At 43.5% G+C, this 23,002-nt stretch overlaps 1 protein-coding gene across 2 annotated transcripts in view; it reads right to left on the bottom strand.

Moving 5' to 3' along the window:
• The window catches only part of SPTBN5 (spectrin beta, non-erythrocytic 5), a 113,931-nt gene that overhangs the window by 53,142 nt on the left and 37,787 nt on the right, over nucleotides 1-23,002 (bottom strand). For both annotated transcript variants that reach the window (XM_083504674.1, XM_083504675.1), the window contains exons 19-33: nucleotides 22,018-22,157; nucleotides 21,496-21,595; nucleotides 19,900-20,070; nucleotides 18,911-19,075; nucleotides 17,959-18,185; nucleotides 16,370-16,556; nucleotides 12,716-12,916; nucleotides 11,975-12,091; nucleotides 11,033-11,196; nucleotides 9,386-9,518; nucleotides 6,198-6,343; nucleotides 4,787-4,901; nucleotides 2,146-2,256; nucleotides 1,568-1,747; nucleotides 94-297 (exon numbers count right to left, since the gene is read on the bottom strand). In XM_083504674.1, coding sequence (XP_083360800.1) covers nucleotides 94-297; nucleotides 1,568-1,747; nucleotides 2,146-2,256; nucleotides 4,787-4,901; nucleotides 6,198-6,343; nucleotides 9,386-9,518; nucleotides 11,033-11,196; nucleotides 11,975-12,091; nucleotides 12,716-12,916; nucleotides 16,370-16,556; nucleotides 17,959-18,185; nucleotides 18,911-19,075; nucleotides 19,900-20,070; nucleotides 21,496-21,595; nucleotides 22,018-22,157 — 2,361 coding nt within the window. The remainder of the gene's footprint in view (nucleotides 1-93; nucleotides 298-1,567; nucleotides 1,748-2,145; nucleotides 2,257-4,786; nucleotides 4,902-6,197; nucleotides 6,344-9,385; nucleotides 9,519-11,032; nucleotides 11,197-11,974; nucleotides 12,092-12,715; nucleotides 12,917-16,369; nucleotides 16,557-17,958; nucleotides 18,186-18,910; nucleotides 19,076-19,899; nucleotides 20,071-21,495; nucleotides 21,596-22,017; nucleotides 22,158-23,002) is intronic.

A 23,002-nucleotide genomic window follows, 5' to 3' on the forward strand; every position in this document is an offset into this window, starting at 1 on the left:
ATACACAAAAGGGATAACTGGTTAGGAAGGCAACCTCTAGAAACACTGGTGAGCAATGTGCATTGATGATGAGTCCACATTATGCCTACGTACGTCTTTCGTTGGCATTTTCTGTTCCAGCAGCAGTTCTTGTCCCAGCTGTAGCACACGTTCATACATGTCATCACGGGCCTCAATCTCTGCCAACAGCTGCTGGTGCTGAGTCAGCTTCAGGTCACTAGTAGACATGTCTCGAATTTTGTCCTCCATCATCATTTCTCTCATCATTTCTGATGCCCAGGAGGAATAGTCTCGTGCCTGAAAGCCAAGACAAAAATAAAAGATGAAGGCCAAGGATTATGGATTGTATCCACCTGTGCCATGCTCAGACCCACTGAAAACAATGGGAGTATCTGAAGTCCATTGATTTCAATGGATCTACTCCCAAGTAGGATTTAACAACTATAGCTTGGATTGGCAATGTTGAATAAATGCATGGGAAATGAAAATGACAGCTAGAATAAGCCACCTGTGGCTGCTTGTGGCACTGATGAGTTTCATAGCCTGCTGCTGGGAACAGACATCCCATTCTTTACATGGAACTTTTGTGGTCACTCTGTTTTGCTCAAAGTATGCTCTTGCAGTTTCTCTGAAGCCAGAACTAGGAAGGGGTGTCCCTAGACTTTTTACAGATAAACACCAATGTTAATGTCATGACGTGCTGTTCCACATTACACACATCTTGCTAAACCATATGCAAGAAGTGCATCTCTGTATTTTTACAGTGATATTCTGGGATTTTCTGTTTGCAGTTGTGGGAATAGATAATCCAGTTTTCTTTTCTGATCCACTTAAAATTTCTAGGAGATGACTTTTGCTCCATGAAAATTGTTTGTCCATCCGTTTCTTTCTCTGTATACATATGAATGCGTGTTCTCTACTGATTGCCACTGGTGTGCAACCTTTGACTGCCTGTCTAACACTTGCATGTTATTCTCAGAGGCCAAACACTGCATTTCCTTTGCTACAGAGCATACACCAGTGCTTTTTATTTTTATTTTAAAGAAAAAAGTGGTGATACTCACCAGGAAGTTGTTACAATAAGTGCCACACTTTTAACATTTGAAAAAAGTGCCGTACTGCATATCCTTGAGTACCCCCAGAAAAAAAGCATTGAGCATCATTGATATAAGCATGTATAGGCCTCATGATCTTCTCTGTCCCCTAAAGCAACCCTTACATGTCTCCTAATGCAGATTACAGTGGTACCTTGGGTTAAGAACTTGATTTGTTCTGGAGGTCCGTTCTTAACCTGGAACTGTTCTTAACACTTTAGCTAATGGGGCCTCCTGCTGTTGCCACTGTTCTCATCCTGAAGCAAAGTTCTTAACCTGAGGTACTATTTCTGGGTTAGAGGAGTCTGTAACCTGAAGCGTCTGTAACCCGAGGTACCACTGTACTGCATTAGATATATTAATACACCCACCTATTAACTCTGTGAAATCAGGTTTTTTTGTGTGTAATTGAGAAGTGTGGAAAGAACCTGATGAAAGATTGACTTCAATTTCTACCACACTGAAATGCTCACCTGTGTTTGAAAGTGGTACAGTCTGCAGGCTTGTTCCAACTGCTCCCTACACTGCTCCACTTTGCACCTCAAGGACTCCCAGTTCTCTACCACTGCCTGCTGCTTTTCTTGTATCTCCTGCATTTGACTTTCGGAGCACCGGCAAAGAACGCCATCTGCAGCATCAATCAGTTCTTGCAGCTGCAAAAAAAAGAATAAGGAGGATGCCATAGCACATGCACAGGAAGGGAGGGCACCAGAGCGTCTCATACTCAGCCTTCTTGAAAAACCTAACCTAATAACACAATATGAAATCATATTGTGGAGAAGTGACTCCCCCCCCCCCAAGTGTTTTTATTCTAGTTTCACAACAAGAAATTCAATAAACTCAATGGTGGCATTGATCTGATGAAAATAAAAAAAGCAGTAGTTTTGTCATGCAAATGAGAAGATAGACAATCAGATTTTTTAATTTTTTTTTTACAAATGTCTAGTTATTGTTTTGGAATGAACCATTTTACAAGATAATGAGCAAATTATGAGATGCCAGAAGGGGCTTTGGCTTCCAATTGCCATCTGTGAACTGCTATGTATCTTACCTGTTGCTCATTCCCAGACAGTTCATGCTCGAGGGTTGCAAGTTTGCGTAGCTGGGACTGTACACCACCCAGGTCTCTAGCAATGTCATCAGGGATGGCCTTGGACTTCTCCTAGTGAAATAATATGGGGAAGCTTGCCGTTAATGGGTTGATTATTTGAAACAAAGTGTAAATATATTATTGTTATTTCATTCACAAATCACTTCCTATGAAGCATCTTGAAGCAATTTCAGAATGCACTAGACACACATATAAAACAATTATATAGATAAAATCAATTCCAAATAGAATAGAGATAAAAATCTGCACAGGTGCCGAAAAGAGAATGGGAGGGAGTTTCAAAGGGGAAGGGCCATCAAACTAATTCATCATCCCTGCATTGTACAGATTGGGTCTCCTGATGAGATGGTGTCCAAAGGAGGCCCCCCTCACAGTAGCGTCACAACAGGGGGGCGTGGGGGGCAGTACAACCCGGGTTCCATGTCTGTGGGGGTGACAAAAAGTCACCCCATAGGGGCTTGCGGTGGTGCGAGCAGCCATCGCGCCGCCACAGCCGCATGTGGAGGATCCTATGTTTGCAACTGCAGCCGCGAGCAGAGGATCGCGGCGCCGGCAGCAAACCGCTAAGTACTGCACATGTGCGCCGTTGCACACATGCACTGTACATAGCAACGCCACACATGTGCTGTATAGCAGTTTGCTGCTGGCGCCGCTCCAGCACTGTACAGACAGTGCCAGGATCCTCTGCTTGCGGCTGTAGCCGCAAATGGAGGATCCTCCACATGTGGCTGTGGCGGCAACGGAGGGATCCTGGCACCGTCTGTACGGTGCTGGAATGACGCTGGCGGCAAACCGCTATACAGCGCATGTGCGGCATCGCTACGTACACCGCATGCGTCATATATAGAGTGATGCCGCACATGCGTCCTATGTAACGATGCCCGCCCCGGGTGTCACAACACCTTCCTTTGCCCCTGCTCCCTCATGCAGTGTACATCAACCAGTTTGGTATGTAAGGGATGAGACAATCTTATTGGTCCCAAATAGTATAGGGAAATGCAAAGCTAAGCCACAGTATATGTGTCAGAACAGTCAGGTGTACTTATGCACATATTGTTCCCATTCACATATAGTATGGAGGCTGGGTTGTGTGCCTGTTTTTCCCCCATAAAGGGAAGCACACTGATGAGGAGAGCTAAACTCTTCCCACCTTGCCTCACAGAACCCCATTGCATAAAACACTTTGTTCCCCAGCCCAGCCCTATTGCTGGAATTGAGCCAGTCTGAACGAGGTTAGGGAGGGGAGAGTTCAGCACCTTTATCCAGGCAAATCAGTTACAGTGGTGCCCCGCAAGACGAATGCCTCGCAAGACGGAAAACTCGCTAGACAAAAGGGTTTTCCGTTTTGGAGGTGCTTCGCAAAACGAATCTCCTATGGGCTTGCTTCGCAAGACGAAAATGTATTGTGAGTTCCTGCGGGTTTTTTTCCCTTCCCCCCCTTTTTCTAAGCCGTTAAGCCGCTTATCAGCTGATCCGATAAGCTGATAAGCCGCTAAAAGCCACTAAAAGCCGCTAATAGCGCTAATCCGCTAATCCGTCAATGGGCTTGCTTCGCAAGACGAAAAAACCGCTAGATGAAGAGAATCACAGAACGGATTCTTTTCGTCTTGCGAGGCACCACTGTACCAAGCTTGGGATGTGCATGGAGCAAGTGTGTGAGTAAATAGCTTATTTATATTTAGTTTATCGACTGCTGTTTTTCTGTTTTGCTTTTACATGTTTATGGCCTATCTATCTATCTATCATCATCATCATCATCATCATCATCTGTCATCATCTATCATCTATCTATCTATATCATACTGTAATTTTACATTTTGTTGCTGTTACTGTCATGGCCTGATTGGACGCAGAGGGAGGAACCAGCTGGGGAACCATCAAGGGAAGAAAGCTCAGAGCCCAGGACAACAATGCATGGTCAGAGGGAGAAGACTGGGAAGAGGAGGTGTCAGAAGCTGAAGAGGTAACAGGGCTTAGTGAGCTGGGAGAGTCTGTGGCAGAGAGTAGCTCAGAATCAGAGGCAGAAGCTGAAGCAGCAGGAGGGTGGGATGAGGGAGGCCAAGACGCAGAGATGAGTCAGGCTGCTTAAGAGTCAGAGGTGCCTCTCCCTCCTGCTGTGACAAGCTCCCCTCCCTGCTTGTTTCCCAGAACAAGGAGGCATGAAAAGGGTGGAAAGGTTGGCTGCATGCAGGCACAGTCTCCAATTGCTTGGGAAAAGCCCTGGAGAAGAGGGGACTTAGACGGCTATGAAGAGATGGGGACTTTCAGGCTTGACTGATTTTCAAGAAGACCACCAGGCATGATCTGCTCTGCTCACTAGGCCTGACACTTGTCCATGTCTGTGGAGATTGTGTTTTTGCTAATAAAGAGTTAACTCCATTTTTGAACTGTGTGATTTCTGACCAGCACACTCCTGTGACAGTTACCCATATAGAGTGCCAAGTATGGGAAAGCCGGGATAGATTATGCTAATGCATATGCATAACACTCTTCTCTTCACACCTAATGTGGCCCTCATAGGACACAGTAGATGGGCAGAAACAAAATAACCAATCCATATATTTTCCAGCATGATTATAACCTCAGTGTGGACAAGGGCTTCCATCAGGTCTTGCAGACACTTGTGTATTGACTCAGCATCTTGTAGTCGTTCGCCTTGAAACTTTATCATCTCCAGCAATTCATCCCAATTGTTCCTGATGAGGGAAACAGGTTGAAAAACATGAAATGGAACCAGTGCTGGTTCTAGTTGTTTATGCATGCTGAAAGCATCTTTAGACAACTTAAAATATTGTCGCTCCCAGGCTCATGGCTTAGCAGTTCCACAACAAACACATGTTATAATCCAGCAATGGGGATCTGTCAATGGGCCAGCTCCTTATCTCCTCTCCTCATAACTATATCAGATGATATAAATACACCTTGCATCATAATTATATCAGGTGATGGTCACTGAGACTTCACAGCAGCATGCAGGATTGCAAGCAGACCTGCGTGGTGCTTTGAAGTGCCACTGATTAGTAGGCTTGAAGTCATCACCTATCAGGTGATGGGCAGTGACTTCAAGCCTGCTTTTTGCAAGGAATGACTACGTGATTGGGTTCCTCATGGGGAACTCCACTGCACAGCTGATCCAGCCACATCTCTGCTTGCCCCACACCTGACATCACATATGATGTCAGGTGTGGGATAAATGGGTGAGGTTTGGGGGAAAACAGCCTCATGGGCCAAATTGGCCCGTGGTCTGGAGGTTCTCGACTTCTACTATGAACCATAAGACAAGCCTTGGTTGGTTACAGTTCATGGTTTGTCTGGAGATATTTAAACCATGAGCCTGAGTTTGAACAACATGTTAAGTTAAACTATGGCTTAGTGCAGCATCCGAAAGGCTAGAGGAAGAAAACAGCCATGGTTTCCTCTCACCCATGCCCATGTCCCGAGTGTTTCCATTTTTCCTTGTTTGTGCTAAGCCATTGCTTGGCTTAGTGTTACATGAAAACTGGGCTGGTATGCATAGTTTTGTACAGTATCTATTGCTTGCTTTTCCTCTAAAGAATAAGTCCCAAACAATGGAGCCTTTCTTCAAGGTAACACAGTTAGCTAGGAAAGGTCCAGCCTCCAACAGCTGTAGCTAGTTCTGTCCTTCCTTACCGCTTCCTGTTCCTAGGCAGAAAGTGGCTTTGGGAAGAAGACTCCCTTCCACTGCTGTCTTAGAGGACAAGGCCAGTCTCCTATGCACACAACTCTAAAGGGTCAATGAAACACTTCTTTGGAATGGTCAACTGTCAGCTGATCAGTATTTCACAAGTTAGTGATAAATCAGAAGGACCAGCTTTGTGTGTCAAAGAAACCATGATGAAGATCATTTCAGAAAGCTTTTGGTCTTTTGAGATCTTTCTTATATATTATTTAATTAGCAAGGATCTGGATGTGGCCATTTCCTATTTCCCTGCCAGAAGAGAAAGCCAAGATGACAGAAGATCTCCTCTTACCGCAACTGTTTCTGTTTCTTCCGAATCTCCCGGGATTCAAAATGGCCACGATCCACCATATCCTCTGCTAGCTGATAGGATGCAACAACTCTCTTGGCAGCAACTTCCATCTGGTGCTGGAGCGTTTCATATTTGGCACAAAGATGCTTTCAGAGAAAACAATGAGTGAGCAGGCAGAAGAAACACACACAGTTCTGGGACACACACTCTTAGCATTGTTCCAAACATTCTGTGTTGCTCTGACTTTTCATTCAATTAAATCTAGCAATAGCTCAGCCTTGCTCTCTCCCAATACATCCTTGCCCAAGTGCTGACATCTTCAGGTGAGTTAGTAGTCTCCTATGGCTCAGATGCATGACTTCTACCCAGCAGGACCTGTGTGTTTAGTATTGTGGCCGCAATTTTATGGAAATCCCTCCCAGTTTAGGTCAGACCAGCCCCAATTAGGTCAGACTACTACTACTACTACTACTACTTATTCTTCCAGCAGGTGGGAAGTTTCATTGTACTGAGTCTCCTGTGCACTGCTTAGAGACTGCTGCGATTAAGGAGCATGCCAATGGTTGAAAATAAATAAATAAGTAAATAAATAAAGTTAGTTGCTGATCTCACAATGCAAGTTCAATGGGAGTTCAACAGGCTAGTTCAGACATGTTCAACCGGTCGACCACAATCAGCAGGTAGATCCCCAGGTGATCCTGGTGGATTGCAGTCGATCGTGGTATCCTTATCAATCACGGGATTAAAAAAACTGGGGAATGAATGTCTCCGCTCTCCGCCCCCCTCACTCTGTCTCTCTGTCACATCACGTGGGCAGTTGTTTGGCATCTGCTTTTGTGCTGCGTGCGTTGGTTAGTGGCGGATTTTTTGTTGAGTGATTTATGGCATTCCCCCTTTAAAAAAGTTCGACAACTCTGGGTACTCCCTCCTAAAAAAAGCTCAATAACTCTGGGCAATCCTCCCCTTCCACCCACCCACCCCACGCATGCTAATCCTCCCTCCAATGACAATGGGTAGATAACTGCCAGTTTTTTTATACTGGGAATAGATTGCAGTCTCTTGGGAGCTGAATGTGCCTGGGCTAGTCTATCATGACTAGAACACTGCCTTTGACTTTTAAAGCCCTTCAGAAATTGGGAATGGGATACCTGAAGGACCACTTGTCTCCACATGTCACTGTCTATCAACAAAGGCACTTCGTCAGGTGCCTCCATGATCTAAGGTGTGACAAGGGGTGGCTAAAAAGGGGGAAAGAACTCACTTGCAGAACCCTGATTATGGAATACTATCCCCAGGGATGTTCTCCTAGTGCCTTCCTTGATGTCATTTTTGTGCCAGGCAAAGATCACTTTTATTTTCCCATAAAAAAACACATCTCTCTACATTGCTTTTATGCTGCTGTTGTCTTTTTTATTTTGGTAGATTGTTTTTATACTGCTACTTTAAAGGCAGAGGTAAAGGTAGCCCTGACCATTAGGTCCAGTCGCAGATGACTCTGGGGTTGCACGCTCATTTTGCTCTATAGGCCGAGGGAGCCGGCGTTTGTCCGCAGACAGTTTTTCCAGGTCATGTGGCCAGCATGACTAAGCCGCTTCTGGTGAACCAGAGCAGTGCACGGAAACGCCATTTACCTTCCCGCCGGAGCGGTACCTATTTATCCACTTGCACTTAGACATGCTTTCAAACTGCTAGGTGGGCAGGAGCTGGGACTGAACAACGGGAGCTCACCCCGTCGTAGGGATTCGAACCGCGACCTTCTAATCTGCAAGCCCTAGGCTCAGTGGTTTAGACCACAGCACCACCCGCGTCCTTTAGATTATGCTACTTTAGCGCTACTTTAGATTATGCTTATTTAATATTCCTGTTTTAATGTTTTTTAAAAAATATTTAAGTTATCCTGTGGAACTTTTCAAAGGTGAAACATAATACATACACAGCAGTTGCTGCTTTTCAACTTTGGTTAAACCACCCATCCGCAAATTACAAACGTTTGTTGGGAAACAAAAACCGAGAGTGTTTCAGAAAGGATTATCAACCAGGTTAATTATAACCCTTCAAACTTATTTCACTCAAGCATACTGTTTGTACTTTTCTGCATGGCTTATTCAGTCATTTGAAAAACATCCCTGAAATTATTGTATCATTTCTTCATTGACATCTTACAAAGGATTTGGCATAATGATTAACCACAAGTCAGCCACAATGGTTTCACCACTTGCACAATCCATCTTAAGTCTGCTAGATTCCTAAACTGTCAGCTTGCGAAAGCTAACAAAACTAATTCACTTCTTGATATTACACCTAATCCTCTTTATGAAGGCTCATCAGAGCTTGGTAGTTGTTTCCATCAAAATATATTGGTGTAACAAAGTGTCAGAGTTGCTTCCAGATCCTAGCTCACAGAGGATCACGCTAGCCAGCGATCATTAAATAAAAGTCTTTATTGAGTTACAGTTTCCATTCTCAAGCTGCTGCGTGCAACTCTACGTCTTATGCTTAGATCGGCGAAGCTCCGTCTGAATCTCCGCCCCTTGTACACCAACTTAATATCCTAGCCCTGCTCCACCTTTTCCGCCTGACTGTTCTTCTCTGGGTCCCTCTGCCCCCCGGGGTCTCTTCCTTCCGGGATTCTTCTGACGCTGACCCCCCGGACCCTCCTGTCTCCTTGCGCCGGGCTTTAGGACCTGGCTCCCTTTCCGGGCTGCCTACTGCGCCACCTTCCTGTGCATTTGAACTTGGCGCGCGCGCCCAACCTTCCACCTTCCGTCTAACCGTCTCTTCGCTCCCCGATGGAGGTGTGGCCACTCCTGACTCGTGCCCTCCCTCCTGTTGTGAGCTGCCAGCGCTTGATCCCTGGCGCCCTTCCTCTTCCCTGCTCTCTGGCGGTGACGCTGGTCCCGATTTCCAACTGCTCCCCTCTGAGTCCCCTCTGGCTCTATCTTCCTGGGGTGTCCCCCTAGTCTCCCCCCTTGCCCTGGCCACTGGTGCTCCTTTCTGTGAATCTTCTGATTCACTGGAAAGACTCGGAGATCTCGGGTCGTCGTCATCACTCATCTTTTCTTCTGCCTCCTCCCCCTCGTTCTCTGTTTCCTCCCTTGCCCTCGCCTCTGCTCCTGAACCCCTGACACAAAGCTTTGTTAAGCAGGGTGCATTTTAATATATCTTGCTGTCTTTATAATATAACTTACAAGGACGTGTTCATAACTGGTCCCATAGCCATCGGAACTGGCTGCCTGCTTCTGCTGACTGATCCAATCTTCCAGATCCTCATATTCCCTCAGAAAGTCATGCAATATAAGAGTCTCCTCCAGCCTTTTGCCCCTTTTTTGGAGAGAGAAATAGATAATAGCAACAGTGCTGTCAAGGCAGGACTTTTGCAGCAGGTGTCCAAGGCTGCACTCAACAGAATGACCAGTTGGGCTGGCTGATCACATTTTGAAGTAAGTGAAATAAATGAACCATCTAAAGGGGCTGGAGGGAAATCATAAGACCATTAAATCCAGTGTCTAAAATTACCTGGGAACTATACAAATGCAGTTGAGATATGTACGTTCCCCAAAGTCTGTTGGGGATCTTGCATGATAGCTAGAGAATGTACTAAATTCAGTTGAGATATACACTTTCTCCTAGGCCTGTTGGATTGTGCATATTGACTGGGAAATGTGCACAATTCTCTCTTCATGGGTGTATTATGTATACATTCTCCATGAGGTCTGGTGAATGTGTACAGTGGTCAGTTGATATGCTCTTTAACCTCAACTTGCACTACATATATATCAATATCATAGTTATACTTAAGGAACTTGATTCCTGTGAATTTTCAAGAGAACTGACTTGAGCTGTATATCCAAGACTGAAGTATGAATCACAATGCAATTATATTGGTATTTCTTATATTGTACCTTTTTTTACTTTTCTGTAAGCTACTTTGAGATACGTAGTGAAAAATGGGGTATAATTTCCTGAAATAAACAAACACTGCAACCTCTGTCCAACAAAGTCCTGTTAGCACAAGGACTTTCATTTGCACAGTGGGACTTCCGCTCCCTGCACACACACCCCACCAATATTTTCTGAGAGTTCTGTCTGGAACAATGCCTCTTTCTGGAGATTTGATGGAGGAGAACCACATCTGCTGCCTTCTAAGAGTGCTTGCTATTTGTCTCCACTTGGTAAATAAAACAAATCAAAACATTATAGGTTTCCAATACTCTCTCATTCACAGGAAACCAACTCTGAGTAGTACTAATGATTCAGGGATTGTCCAATGTTCTGAGAAGTAGGAAGTGTGCAACAATATGTACTGTATATGCATTCATCAACATTATATTGTGAACTACCCTGTGATCCTTAGATGAAGGATGGTATAGAAATTTAAGAAATAATAATAAGCATGATCAAAAGCCAGGGCCAGCTCAAGATATTTGTGGCCCATGATGAATTATGATATGTCCCCCACTCCCATTCCTTTTCTAGAAGCTGACTGGACTGCCAGCTGGATCTTACTTCAACACTTGGTGTCAATGGGATGGCATCTTCCAGCATACCCGAAGGCAGCAGGCTAGTTTAGGGGTATCTGGTAGGCCTGTGTCACACATAGCTCTGATCTCCAACAGAGGGCAACAGCCGAGTTGGCAGGGCTCGGGAGAAATTACTGTCCCCCAGCATCTGCTGCCTGAGGCAATGGCTTCACTCTGCCTAATGGCAGGGCCATCCCTGCCTGAAAAGCCTCTTGAAGGGATCAGAAGCTTTGCTATTGATTTTCATATGGTTTGGCAGAAGATCAAAGCCCAACAAAACACCATACAAAGAAACTGGGACTGTTATTTTCTTACCTTGCTATGGCCATATTTTGCAACTCCTGAATCTGTGACTGAACTTGTTCCTGAGGTGCGTCAACTTCATCATAGTGGATGGAGCCAGAGAGGGGCAGCGTTTTGGCAGTTTCGCCTAGTTCCATTACTAAATTCTGATAGATGTTGATTTCATGCTCCAGGGCCTAATAGAAAGCAAAGTGAGGCCAAACATACATAGTTGAGAAGCAACAGCTGAGGTGCGAATATGAGGCTAGAAGTTTTATTGATAATACTATATTCATCATCATACATGTTATACATTATGTATTTCTATACAGTTTATATTTGATTCGACAAATGCTTCAACAAACATCAAATGGATTGAGACTAAAACAAGGGTATTGAGGCTAGACATTTTCCAGCAGATTTATTCCTGGCAAAAGCAAACAGTCTGTGTATTTAATTTTTGCCTCCTTCAGGCAAACTGCAGGAGCCAATTAATATACTGAATATATGGATGACTCATTATTGGAAAGGCTAAGCTATTGCCAGAAGAATTATAGCTGTTTTCCAACTAAGGAAAGGGCATTATCACTTCATGATTAAATCTTACAGAACTGGTTCTGGGGGCAGAAATCTTACATATGGCAGTCTAGCAGGGCTCTATAACACAGGCCTGCGGCAAGGGTTCTCCTAGGACAAAGGGAGAGAGGGAGGGGGAGATTCTGGGGATTGGGGTGCACTTTGAAGGACCACATGCAGTTGATTCACTGTGCTGGAATATTATATAACATTGACCTGCTATACCTTGATCAAGACAGAGCCATTTTAAGTTTAGCCTCCACAATGTGTGCGTCCACTGGGCAGGCATCCTTAAGGGTAACCTCAGGCTAGGAAAGAAACTATTCAACCTCTTCAATAATACCTGCTACATTCATTGGGGCAGGGGTGGTGGGGGAGGAAGACTGTGCACAGAATTACCTTATGTTTCTTAATGAGTTTTTGAGTTGCAGCGCCATCTTTGCCACACTCTTTGCTGGTTACCAGTGGGAACTTCTCTGCTACCCAACTCTCCAGGTCCAAGATATCTATTAAGTACTTTGTAATTTAAAAAAATAAAAATAATGGTTATTGTTATTTTTCTCCCTAGGGAAACTTTTCCTGCAAAATACTATTGTTACAAGTTAAAAAGCAATTGATTCCGTAGGCAAAATGAGAAGCTTGTTGAAATACGCAAAATAGAGGGTGGAATTCAACGTGGTGCTAAGAAGATCATTCTGTAATCTCTCCTTTCACCCAGCATGTGTTGTTTTGGGGGTTCTGACAACTCTCTGGAGAAAATCTGAGGGAAGGATGTAGAATGGGAAGAAGCAGGGAAATCACTCTGGCAGAACCCCTGCATCTCCATTCCAGATTGCAAGTAAGCCTAAGAATATGTGATTGTAATAACACAGATTCTGTTCTGTTTACCCCTGCCTTCACTTCCCTCTTCTGTCACTGTCTCCCTTTTGTTAATTTTTTTTTAGATTGTAAACTCATTTGAACAGGAGTATGTCCTCTTGAACTTTATAAAGACAGCAGTGGTGACCCCACATTTGCGAACTGGTCCTCAGTTGCAGCAGACACACAGAGTTCATTCAAATCCTCTAGACCTTTGGCACCTTGTGCACTTAAGGTACATGGCTTGCAAACTGAGTGAAATCAATATATAGTGAAATATACCTGATGGAAGGCAACAGATTGCTGTAGCTGCTTGATTCTTTCCTCACATGCTTCCTCCAGCTCCTGCCAGCTTTTGCTCAGTTCCTGGCACTTTTCCTTTACTCTCTGAGATGGGACAGGCTTGCTATCTGTCATGGCTCTTCCCATCTCCAAAACCCTAGAGACCTGCTGCTTGTGACCATTCACTTCTACCTGCAATTCCTAGTAGAAGAAAAACATGCAGAAATGCCATGGAAAGGTGAGAGGTAAGGGCTAAAAGTAGTAAAAAGAGGCATTTATAACAACTTAGAAGGTGCTTTCCATTTTTCAGAGCCACCAAGTTATTTCTGGAGTAAAACCCCCAAAAGTCTAAAAGGTCAAATACTATTTAAAAAATAATAATGTAGGTGTTGATCATCCAAATGCCTGGAAATTCATTTTTGGAAGGCGAATCTCCTTGCAAATTAATTTTGGAAAAGGAACTTATTGTAGGGAGATATATAGTAGGAAAAACACACATTTTGTGGGGCTAGAGTTCTGTGGGGTCTAAATGTTATAGGAGTGCAGAAGTGAAATAAATTTGTAAACAGAAAGATCTTTTCAGCATGTGTGGGAAAAGAGGAGTGAAAATCATTTGCCATGTAAGATAAGAACATAAGAAAAGCCCCGGTGGATCAGACCGAAGCCCTATCTACTCGAGTATCCTGTTTCCTGCATTGGCCAATTGGGGTATGAGAGCAATAGCACTTCCTTTCTCTTGATCCCCAGCAACTAGCAATTGAGAACATATTGTCTCTGATCAGCTTTCTGACCAGTAGCTACTGATAGCTAGAAACAGACAGGCAACATTTAGTAGGATAAATTATTCTGGAAAGCTGAATGCTTGATGGATTAAAGTTACTACCCTATTTCTTAATTCCTAACAAAGAATCAGTGGTTTTCTATTTGTTACACATTGGCTTTAGCACAGGGTGCTAAATATGGCCTTTATCCAGCAAAAATAAAATCAGGAAATATGTCTTTTGGTTACTGAAATTTGAGAGAGGGATTGCCATCCTGCATTGCCTTTTTCAACCATATGTGCGTTTTTTAATTGCTGTCATGTTGAAGCATAAACTTTTAAAAAAGCTTCCTGTCACTCGTAACACCAGAGCTAAATTTAAACATGTGTCTTATGTTCTGAATATTGTCAAGCTGAGGTGTTTCATTCTGACACTAATTTTCGAGAGAAGAAAGTAAAAACCGATTATTCATGTAACTTCTAAAATATGTTGGCAATGCAAGATCACCCAGCCAAGTAGGAAGGGGAAAATAGCCATTATTTCATTCTTTATTACATCGATATGGAAGAATTCTTGGGAAACTGAGTAATGTCCTCAGCTTGGACCCCTATACCTGAAGGGCCACCTTTCCCCCATTTGAAGCTGCCTGGATCCTGAGGTTGTCATGTGAGGCCCTTCCCTACATGCCAGATCCAGAGTGTGGTGATTGAGGCCTTTTCTATATGGAATGTTGTCTCCAAGAAGGCCTTCCATGTACGAATATAAGAACAGAGCAAGAGCCTGATGTATCAGGCCAATGGTCCATCTAGTCCAGCATCCTGTGCTCACAGTGGCCAACAAGATGCTTGTGGGAAGCCCAGAAACAGGACCCGATGCAACAGCACTCTCCTCTTCTGTGGTATTCAGAAGCATTAGTGCCTCTGACTTGGGAGGCTGAGATAGCCATCATGGCTGGTACCAACTGATAGTCTTATCCTCCATTGATTCATCCAATCCTCTTTTAAAGCCATCCAAGTGGGTGGCCATCAGTGGCTCTTAGGGAAGCGAGTTCCATAGTTTAATGATTCACTGAATGAAGAAGAACTCTATTTTATATGACCAACATCCATCTTCACAGAATGTCCATGAATTCTAGTCTTAGAGAGGAATAACTTTATCATCATTTAGGTGCCAGGCATTTTAGATTTCTTGGGCATTTTTAAAAAAAAATACTTTTTATTAAATTTTCAAAATCAAAATCAAATAAGAACATAAGTCAAATTTCCAAAAACAAAGTCCAATTAAACATAAACTCTTACATCCAGCATCTTAGTGTTTTCTTATTTACACTGCGCTTTGTCACGCTCAGACTTCCTTCCTTCCCTGCTACGGCTTTCGCAAATTGACACCCACTCCTACAGATTCTTATTTACCCTCCACCCACATCACAAGATTTAAGTTAGATTTCTTGGGCATTTTGGAAGCACCAAATGTTTGGATGTTTTTATTCTATGCTTTTAAGATACTACATATTTTCATTACTGCATTTTGTTCCTGTTGTAAATTGTTTCTGAAGTTTTTGTTGTGGAAAGTAATAGATAAAGTCAACAAACCTACCCTAAGGAAATTTGGTTTCTTTTTTCTCCATTTCCACTGCAAATTCTATGCTCACTAATCTCTGTGCAGTGCAACTAGTAAATGATCCAACTTTTCACTAAGCACATATTTGCAATATTTTCTCCATCCCCTGGAGCCATTTAAAATGAGTGTCTATAGCAGGGGTATAAATGCCTGTAGCCCTTGAGATTTTGTTGGACTCCATCAGCTCCAGGCCACATAACCAAATGTCACTGGTGATGAAAGTTGTAATCCAGCAACATCTGGGACGCCACAGGCTCCCTAATTCTTCTCTCTCTCTTTCAGTGGCTGGGCTGATTTGCCAAGAGATCCTGCTGTGAGGAAGTAAATCCTCAGATGATTCTATGCGTTGGCATAGTACATTTGCTGTTCATCTGTGTTTAGAAAACACTGCTGTGGGAACACAGCCGTCCAGTCCAAACCCCAAATGTAAGCTCCTTTCAAAGGCATTCATCTGCACACAAAATTTATTATGCTTTCAAGAGCAGTAACTTGCAACAAATGCATAAAATACCAATTAATGTAATAATATCCCATTACCCCCTCCAGTTACTGAAAACCAAACAATTAAAAACAATACTAAACATGCATACCGTAGCACTTCTGTAAAAGCTTATGGCTCATATTTTGTTGAGTCTGCAGGAAAAGGGAATTCCAGAAACATAGGGAAACAGCCATTTTATATTCCAGTGCAATGTGATTCTGGCAAGCACAGCTGTTATATTCAGGGTGGCACTCTCTTTTTTCATTATTAATAGTTTTGATTATTCAAGGCAGAGGAAAAGATAACAAAAAGCAACAGCCTTTCTAAACACCACTTCACTTATGTAATATATATATATGAAGTGATACAATTATGGAATAGTTCCTATATGGCATCAGATAAGCTCGAGGATATTCCTCTTTTGGAATGTGGCGGGCAGCAAAAATAATTCATTAAAGCCATATGTTGGAAGGTTGGAAGGTACCTTGTTCCTCTCTCTGCTAAGCACCAGGCTCTCTGCATCTAGAGTTGCCCAGTGGTCTCCAGCTTCACTATGCTTTTGGAGGTCACATACATACTGCTAAAGTACAGAACAATCAAGCAAGCATGTTGCCATGGCATTAGGAAGCTGCCACTTGTTTACCATTACAGATCTCAACCCTACACCTAGGGAAAGAAGCAAACTCTCCTGAAACATCTTCCAGTTGGTTGGAGAATCAGCTATTAATCTCATCCTGAAATAGAAAACATGCTGTAAACTTGTGACAGCAGCTATCAGAACTCAGGAGTCACCTTGTGCTTCTGTAGAAAGCTTTGAGCCACGTTCAAGGACTGGCCTCGGTTTGTGGAACTGGCCATTGACATCCGCTCACTAATCCACTTCATTTCCATGTCATGGTAATGGTAGAACTGGAACAATTCCACTCTGGCCTGAAGCAGCTGGCCTCTCTCAGCAAGAGGTTCCTGGAGAGAGGCAAACCTATGAACCAGATGTTAAAACAATGAAGTTCACACACTCAGCCCAAGAAAATGCAGGATCCCCTCAATAAGCAAACATTCTTATTAGTCAACATAACTGATGAGTCACAAAGAAAAGGTCAGTGATCCAGCTGTCAGTGAAATATCTTCCCCTCTATAATAATGTATATTGCTGAAATGTTGATTTTAATCTTCTGCACCCAGCTTGCTTTCTACACTCACATTGCCAAAACTAATTAGAAGAATCAGTATAAAATTGCATGTTGGGAATGTTATGAATTATAGAAGCCAGCAGAGTCATTTCTCCAATCATAATTCGACGAAAATGATTTTTGTGTGTTTGTGTCCTGTTAATAATCTGGTGAAGGAAGCAAGAAAGAAGAGTGGCAAGCTAATAATAACAGGGAAGCTGATCAGCATTTTACTGTTGCAAAAAAGCCTGTGAGATACCGCATTTTTCGCCCTATAGGACGCACTTTTCCCCCTCCAAAAATGAAGGGGAAATGTGTGTGCGTCCTATGGGGCGAATGCAGGCTTTCGCTGAAGCCTGGACCCCTCTCGCTCTCCAGGTTTCAGGAAGCTCTGCGCAACCCTTGGGAGACCGGCTTGAAGACACGCGGGCTCCGAAGGGTTGCGCAGAGCTGCCTGTGCTCCCAGGCGTCGCTCAGCTCTGGATGGCCCTACGGAGCCCAGCGCAGAGCTGCCTGCATTCCGAAGCCTGGGGCGCGCTGAAGAGTGCGCCCGGGCTTCACGCAGCTCTCCGCAAGCCTGGGGAGACGGCGCGGCTCCCTAGGGTTGCGGATAGCAGGCTGTTCTGGGGGCTGGGGTCGGGGGAAGCTCGGGCTTTCCCCGCGCCAGCCCCGTGCCTGGGGGGGGGAAATAAATTTTTATTTATTTATTTTCCCCCCATAAAAACTAGGTGCGTCCTATGGGGTGGTGTGTCTAATGGGGCAAAAAATACGGTACTTTAGGTTGAGATAATGATTTGGTCATCCCTTCATATCAAAGTGGGGATTTGACTCTTAAGTTTTCCACCACATCCAAGCCCAGTACTCTTTTCATTGCACCATACTAGCTCTCTCTGCATTACCTGCTTATGTTATGTTTGGCTTTATTCCAGTGTTTTATTTCTAGAAAAAGAGGTGCCAAAACTCACTATGAATACCTCTCTCATTCTCTTAGAATGGCAATGGCGCCCACCTGAGAGGTGCCCGAACTGAGTTCTGGCAAATTCTGGCTGGAAAAAAGTTTATGCTTTATTCTATTGTTAAAGTAGTCTTCTGAGTTCTGTGGAACAAGCAGTATCAAACTGTGCTTGGCTGAGATATAAAAGTAAATCCTTATGGACAGGAGAATAATGAAGCCTTGTACAATGCACTATGTTTACAGAAAGAGCAACCCACCATTCCAAATACTTCTGTGTCTCATCCAGAATCCTTTCACTGTCAAAATGGTTTGTAGCCATTTTCTTGGCATGCAACACAATCGAGCTCATTTTCTCAGCCAATCCCTGCATCTCGTTTTCCAGCTGACTGTGTTCCTTGAGCAAATTGCGACTAGAACGCATGTCATGGCCCATCTCTGCATCTCGAAGACTCTTCTCAACCTTCTCTATCTTCTCTTCAGCATCCTAAAGGGGAAATAATTGACATGTGGATGATTCCCCGCTTTGCTCTCTTTCCTCTGGCATAAATTCTCTGTGGCGCTGATGGAATGGTGCAACCATTCAGCAAGCTCTGCACCTTGGTTTTTATTCCTTGGTGCAGAATCTGCTATGAGCACTGCAAATGCTCATTTTCGGCTGTCATAGGAGGAACAGAGGAAACTACATTATATAGAGTCAGATCATTGATCCATTTAGCTCATGACTGTTGACACTGACTGGAAGAGGCTCTTCAGAGTTTCAGACAAGGGACAATCTCACCCCTGCCTGGGGACTAAAACCAGTGGCGTAGCGTGGGTTGTCAGCACCCGGGGCAAGGCAAGTAATTTGTGCCCCCTAACCCGTGGATTTGCGCCCCCTAACCCTAACCCCCAGATGTTGCGCCCGGTGCGGCCGGCCCCCCCTGCACCCCCCACGCTACGCCACTGACTAAAACTTGTACCTTTTGCATGCAAAGCAGATGCTCAGGTATTCCGCTACTTTACATTTTATTTACTAGTTTGAGAACCTAAAACTATTCACTGGTTAAATACTTTAAAACAGGAAGAGGAAACTGTAGCCCTCCAGATGTTGGGTTTCAACTCCCATCAGCCCCAACCAACATGGCCAACGATCTTTTAAAATTTATGAACAGTGGCAATGGCACTCAGTTTAGCCCTAGCCTTCCTGGCGGAAAGGCATTTGCCCCTGACCTCAAGAAGTTCCATAAGTTGTTCTTGCTGTCCGGCCTGCCTCAGTTTGTCTCCTCGCTCTATCATCTTGCTGTACAGCTTCTCCCATTTCTTCTTCAGCTCTGACATTTTATCTTGAATGGAATCTGCAGCATAGTGGTCATCCTGAACCAGCTGTTTTCCAGCCTGGAGAGAGACAGTGCATTTGGTCAAGAGAAAACTCCTGTAGCTCTGGTTACTCCTATCTGCCTCTGTTTATGTCAAAGTCATTGTATGCAGAAGAAGCCAGTATCCTAAAAACTGCAAAGCGATGCTCACCAACCAGTCACTGAACAAACCAACAATGCTGTACATTGGTGGCCCTGATTTCAGAAGGCTGAATTCAAGCTGAACTTAAGGGCAGTGTGTTGTTTTCATCTGTTTTGCTGTAGGAAAACTCTGCTTCCCATCAGTCTTTTGCATGAACTTTGACATCTCTTAACACCATATGATGGGAAAGTGCATGCATGCATACAAACAAACAAACAAACAAACAAACAAACACTTGCTTAGAACATTCTTCCTAATACATAGCTGTAACTGTTGTGCTACTAGACTCTTTTATTCTTAAAATTCAATTTCTGCTTTTTAGTGTTATATGCAAGCATCTCAAGTGATATTACAAACAGCAAATTAAGCAATATACTTGATATGCACAGTTCTTTGAGGCTCTGTACTTTGCTTCCCCTGAAAGCCTAGTTTTACGCTTCTGCAGAAAGCGCCAACACGTTTTAAGTTTTAATATTAGAAATTTAATTTAAGAACAAAAATTTAATACTAGCTTTTCAGAAACACAGAATTCCAGATCCAGTGCTGTGTGCTGTGCATGTGAGCACAGGCCTGATTGTTTGCTATTAGAATCCAGAAATATGCACAGAACTGTTGTACTTAAATTTGAAATGTTCTAATCAAACAAGGAATTGTTGGCTATTCTGCCAGTCATCAATATGTCTCCATGAGACCAGCCTTACCACCATCAGCTCCACATAATGCTTCTTATTGGCCATCATTTCTTGTTCTGCAGCTTCATGCTTTTTGAGCTTCCGTAGTATGTTTGTTGGCTCACGGTAGGACTCATCTGATGCTATCTTGTATTTCTCCTCCATCCACATCAAAAGCTCAGCAGTGTCGTGAGTGAACTCCTACAATTGCATTAAATCTCTTTTTCCCCCATGTACATATTGATACATTGGAACATATATTTACAGATAAGACAATAAAAACAAAAAATGCATTAAACATAGTGTGTATTCAATTACAACGTTTAATGTCACATTATGGGATGTTCCTGTGAACCTGACCCTTCGCAGTTACAGCACAGAAAAACATTATGGTTGATTCTTATTTTGAAATTTCTCCTACAGCTGCATACTGGTCAAAATACTCTTTTTAGAGCAGGTTAGGTGAGCCCTTTCTTATCAGAAAGTTGGAATATATGATGCAGTAGGCATTAAAGGCAAACTTGGGCCAATCCCTCAAGAACTTGGTGTGGTAATATGTCCCTGTGACCCACAATGCCTCTTATCCCTTACATATGAAAGTCTGCTATAAACATCACCAGCATTTATTTCATGCCAATGCAGAATACAAAAGTGGCACACTCCCTGCAAAGAAAGCTTAAGAACTACATACCCATCCTTTAAAACAGGCCCCAGGTGAACTCTTCAGGTTACACTTTAGAACACCAGTGAAAGGTCACAATACCTAATATTTCCCTGCATCAAAGAATGATCTGCTGTGGAAAGCAAACATATCAAAGAGCTGTATCCAGGCCTAACCTTCTCCCTGATATGCTAGTGTCTACATGCAGGTCATTTTTTGTGTGGGGAAGCTTTTAAACATGTGTTATTCCATCCACATTCTAGGATAAACTATATGCTCTTTCTGAATCCAGAGGTTTTTCAACCTTTTTGAGTCCATGGCTCCCTTGACCAGCTACATTCTTTCTGTGGCACCCATGTGGGGCTCGGGAGCCCAGTAATGTCACCCCTTGCCTACAGAGCTTTTTGAACACCCTCCCTTGTGGAGTGTTCCCTCAGCCTCCTTGCCTCTCCCCTCTCATTGGGAGCCCTCCGGGCAGCTGCTGTCGCTGCACCTGGTCTTTGAACTGCTCCCCCTGCCCCAAAGAGAGGTGCCTCCTTACCCTGCCCCACAGGGCCAGGCCCAGAAGCACCATTCACCTGGGGAGCTTGTAGCCAGGGCTGCTGCAACAGGAGGGAGGGAAGGAAAGAGGGACAAAGGCCTGTGTTGCCCGCAGCACTAACTGACCATCATTCAAGGCACCCCAGGGTGTCACAACACACTGGTTGCAAACCACTGTATAATCTGATGTCATGAACTACAGCTGCCATCACCCCTGACCTTGGCCATGACAGCTGGAGATCATAGGAGTTGTAGTCCAAAACAAAAGGAAGCCACCATGTTAGGTACTCCTGAACTGGAGAATACCCAACCTAGGTAAGCAAGCAAGCAAGAGAGCAAGCAAGCAAACAAACAAACAAACAAAGCAAACAAGCAAACCCCTTCCAATCTCTCTACATATGGTTTATGATACACTGCCCTCTAACCTGTAATAGAAGAGAAGCTAGTAGCCTCTTCTTCCTCTGTTCATTATTATTAATTAGCAATTTCCATCTCTCTCGTATGGCAGCCATTCTCTCCTCAATCCTGTAAATGAAATAAGAGGAGATTCAACTTCTCCAAAAGGTATTACATGGGTTGTGGGCAAGGAGCTCTATCAGAAATAATTTGCAAAGTTGGTAAAACATTTCATCTCTTTGTACCTTAGTAGACTGATCTACAGGGTGTTGTGACAGTTTAGGATAGCTGAATATCTAACTCAAATTAATCCACAGCTTACTCTGCTATTCAGTATAAGACATTTGGATTTTTCTGGCTAAAGGAAGGCAGGCTAGTGCTGTATAAATTCCTTTTACAAAGGAATAAAATCTAATAGCATTAATAGCGGTCCATGACACAAAAAATGTAAAGGGCATTCTAATGTGTTTCTTAATATCATGCATGAATAGGCCTTGGTCTTTCCTGTCTTCCAGATCTAAATAAATGAAAAATGAAAATCAAATACGTACGTGTCAGAAGCAAAATGGCCCCTTTCCACCAGCTGATATCCATGCTCATTGACTGCATTTACTCGCTTTTTCAGCACCAGTAGCACTCGTTCAAAATCCTCATGCCGCTTCAGGAGGCTCTGAATAGAACCAACGTGGTCCTGAAGATATGGAAAACAAGCATGACCACACCCCACGTTGGCTGAGCATGACCCCACCTCCCACATTCACTGGACCTTCAACCTTCAAATGAAGGCGTGATGAGAACTTCTGTGAACTTGGCAGATTCCTACAAAAATCAAAGCACTTTTGAGTGGGTGGAGTATTTACAGATGGATGAGGTGGTCAGGTGATTTAGCATTCAGCAGTAGGTTTGCAAATGGTGCTGAGAATGTTGATATGTGAGGATGCAAGACTGTCCATGGAGATGGTCATCATGTCCCACGTAAGATGTTCCCAAGAACTATGGTCCAACATCACAACATTCCCAGCACCATTCGGTTGGCAGCAGGTTGTTGAATGCAGCCGTTTGCCTTTTCTTAATGTTAAGGAGACAGGGGGAATTGAAAGATTGCCCTCAGCCTTCTCTTCAATTAGTAAACATCCTCTCATTCTGAATTTTCACTTTCTCCTTCCTCTGCACTGCATGTCCATTGTATTCTCCTGATCTTTGGGTAGATTCCCAACCTCCCTAGAATCCAACCAAATACTGAGAAGTCCAGGAGGTGGGGTATGGATGTTCAAATTAGCCCTAATCCCACATCACGGTGCAAGCATATTTATTCCTTCATTTATCATTTTATCTATTTCATAATATTTATACATTGTTTGATCATGTAAAAAACCTCAAAACAGTTTACCAGAAGTCAAATTACTAAAACAGATTAAAATTCACAACTTCATTATTCTTACAGCAGTTTCGGAGATGGCATCAGATATGTTTTAAGTCATAATATACGATAGCTTATTTTGATGGCAACAAACCAAGGCAAGTCTAGGGCTGAGG

The sequence above is a fragment of the Podarcis liolepis genome (assembly GCF_965112155.1).
Source record: "Podarcis liolepis genome assembly, chromosome: 1".
NCBI lineage: Eukaryota > Metazoa > Chordata > Lepidosauria > Squamata > Lacertidae > Podarcis > Podarcis liolepis.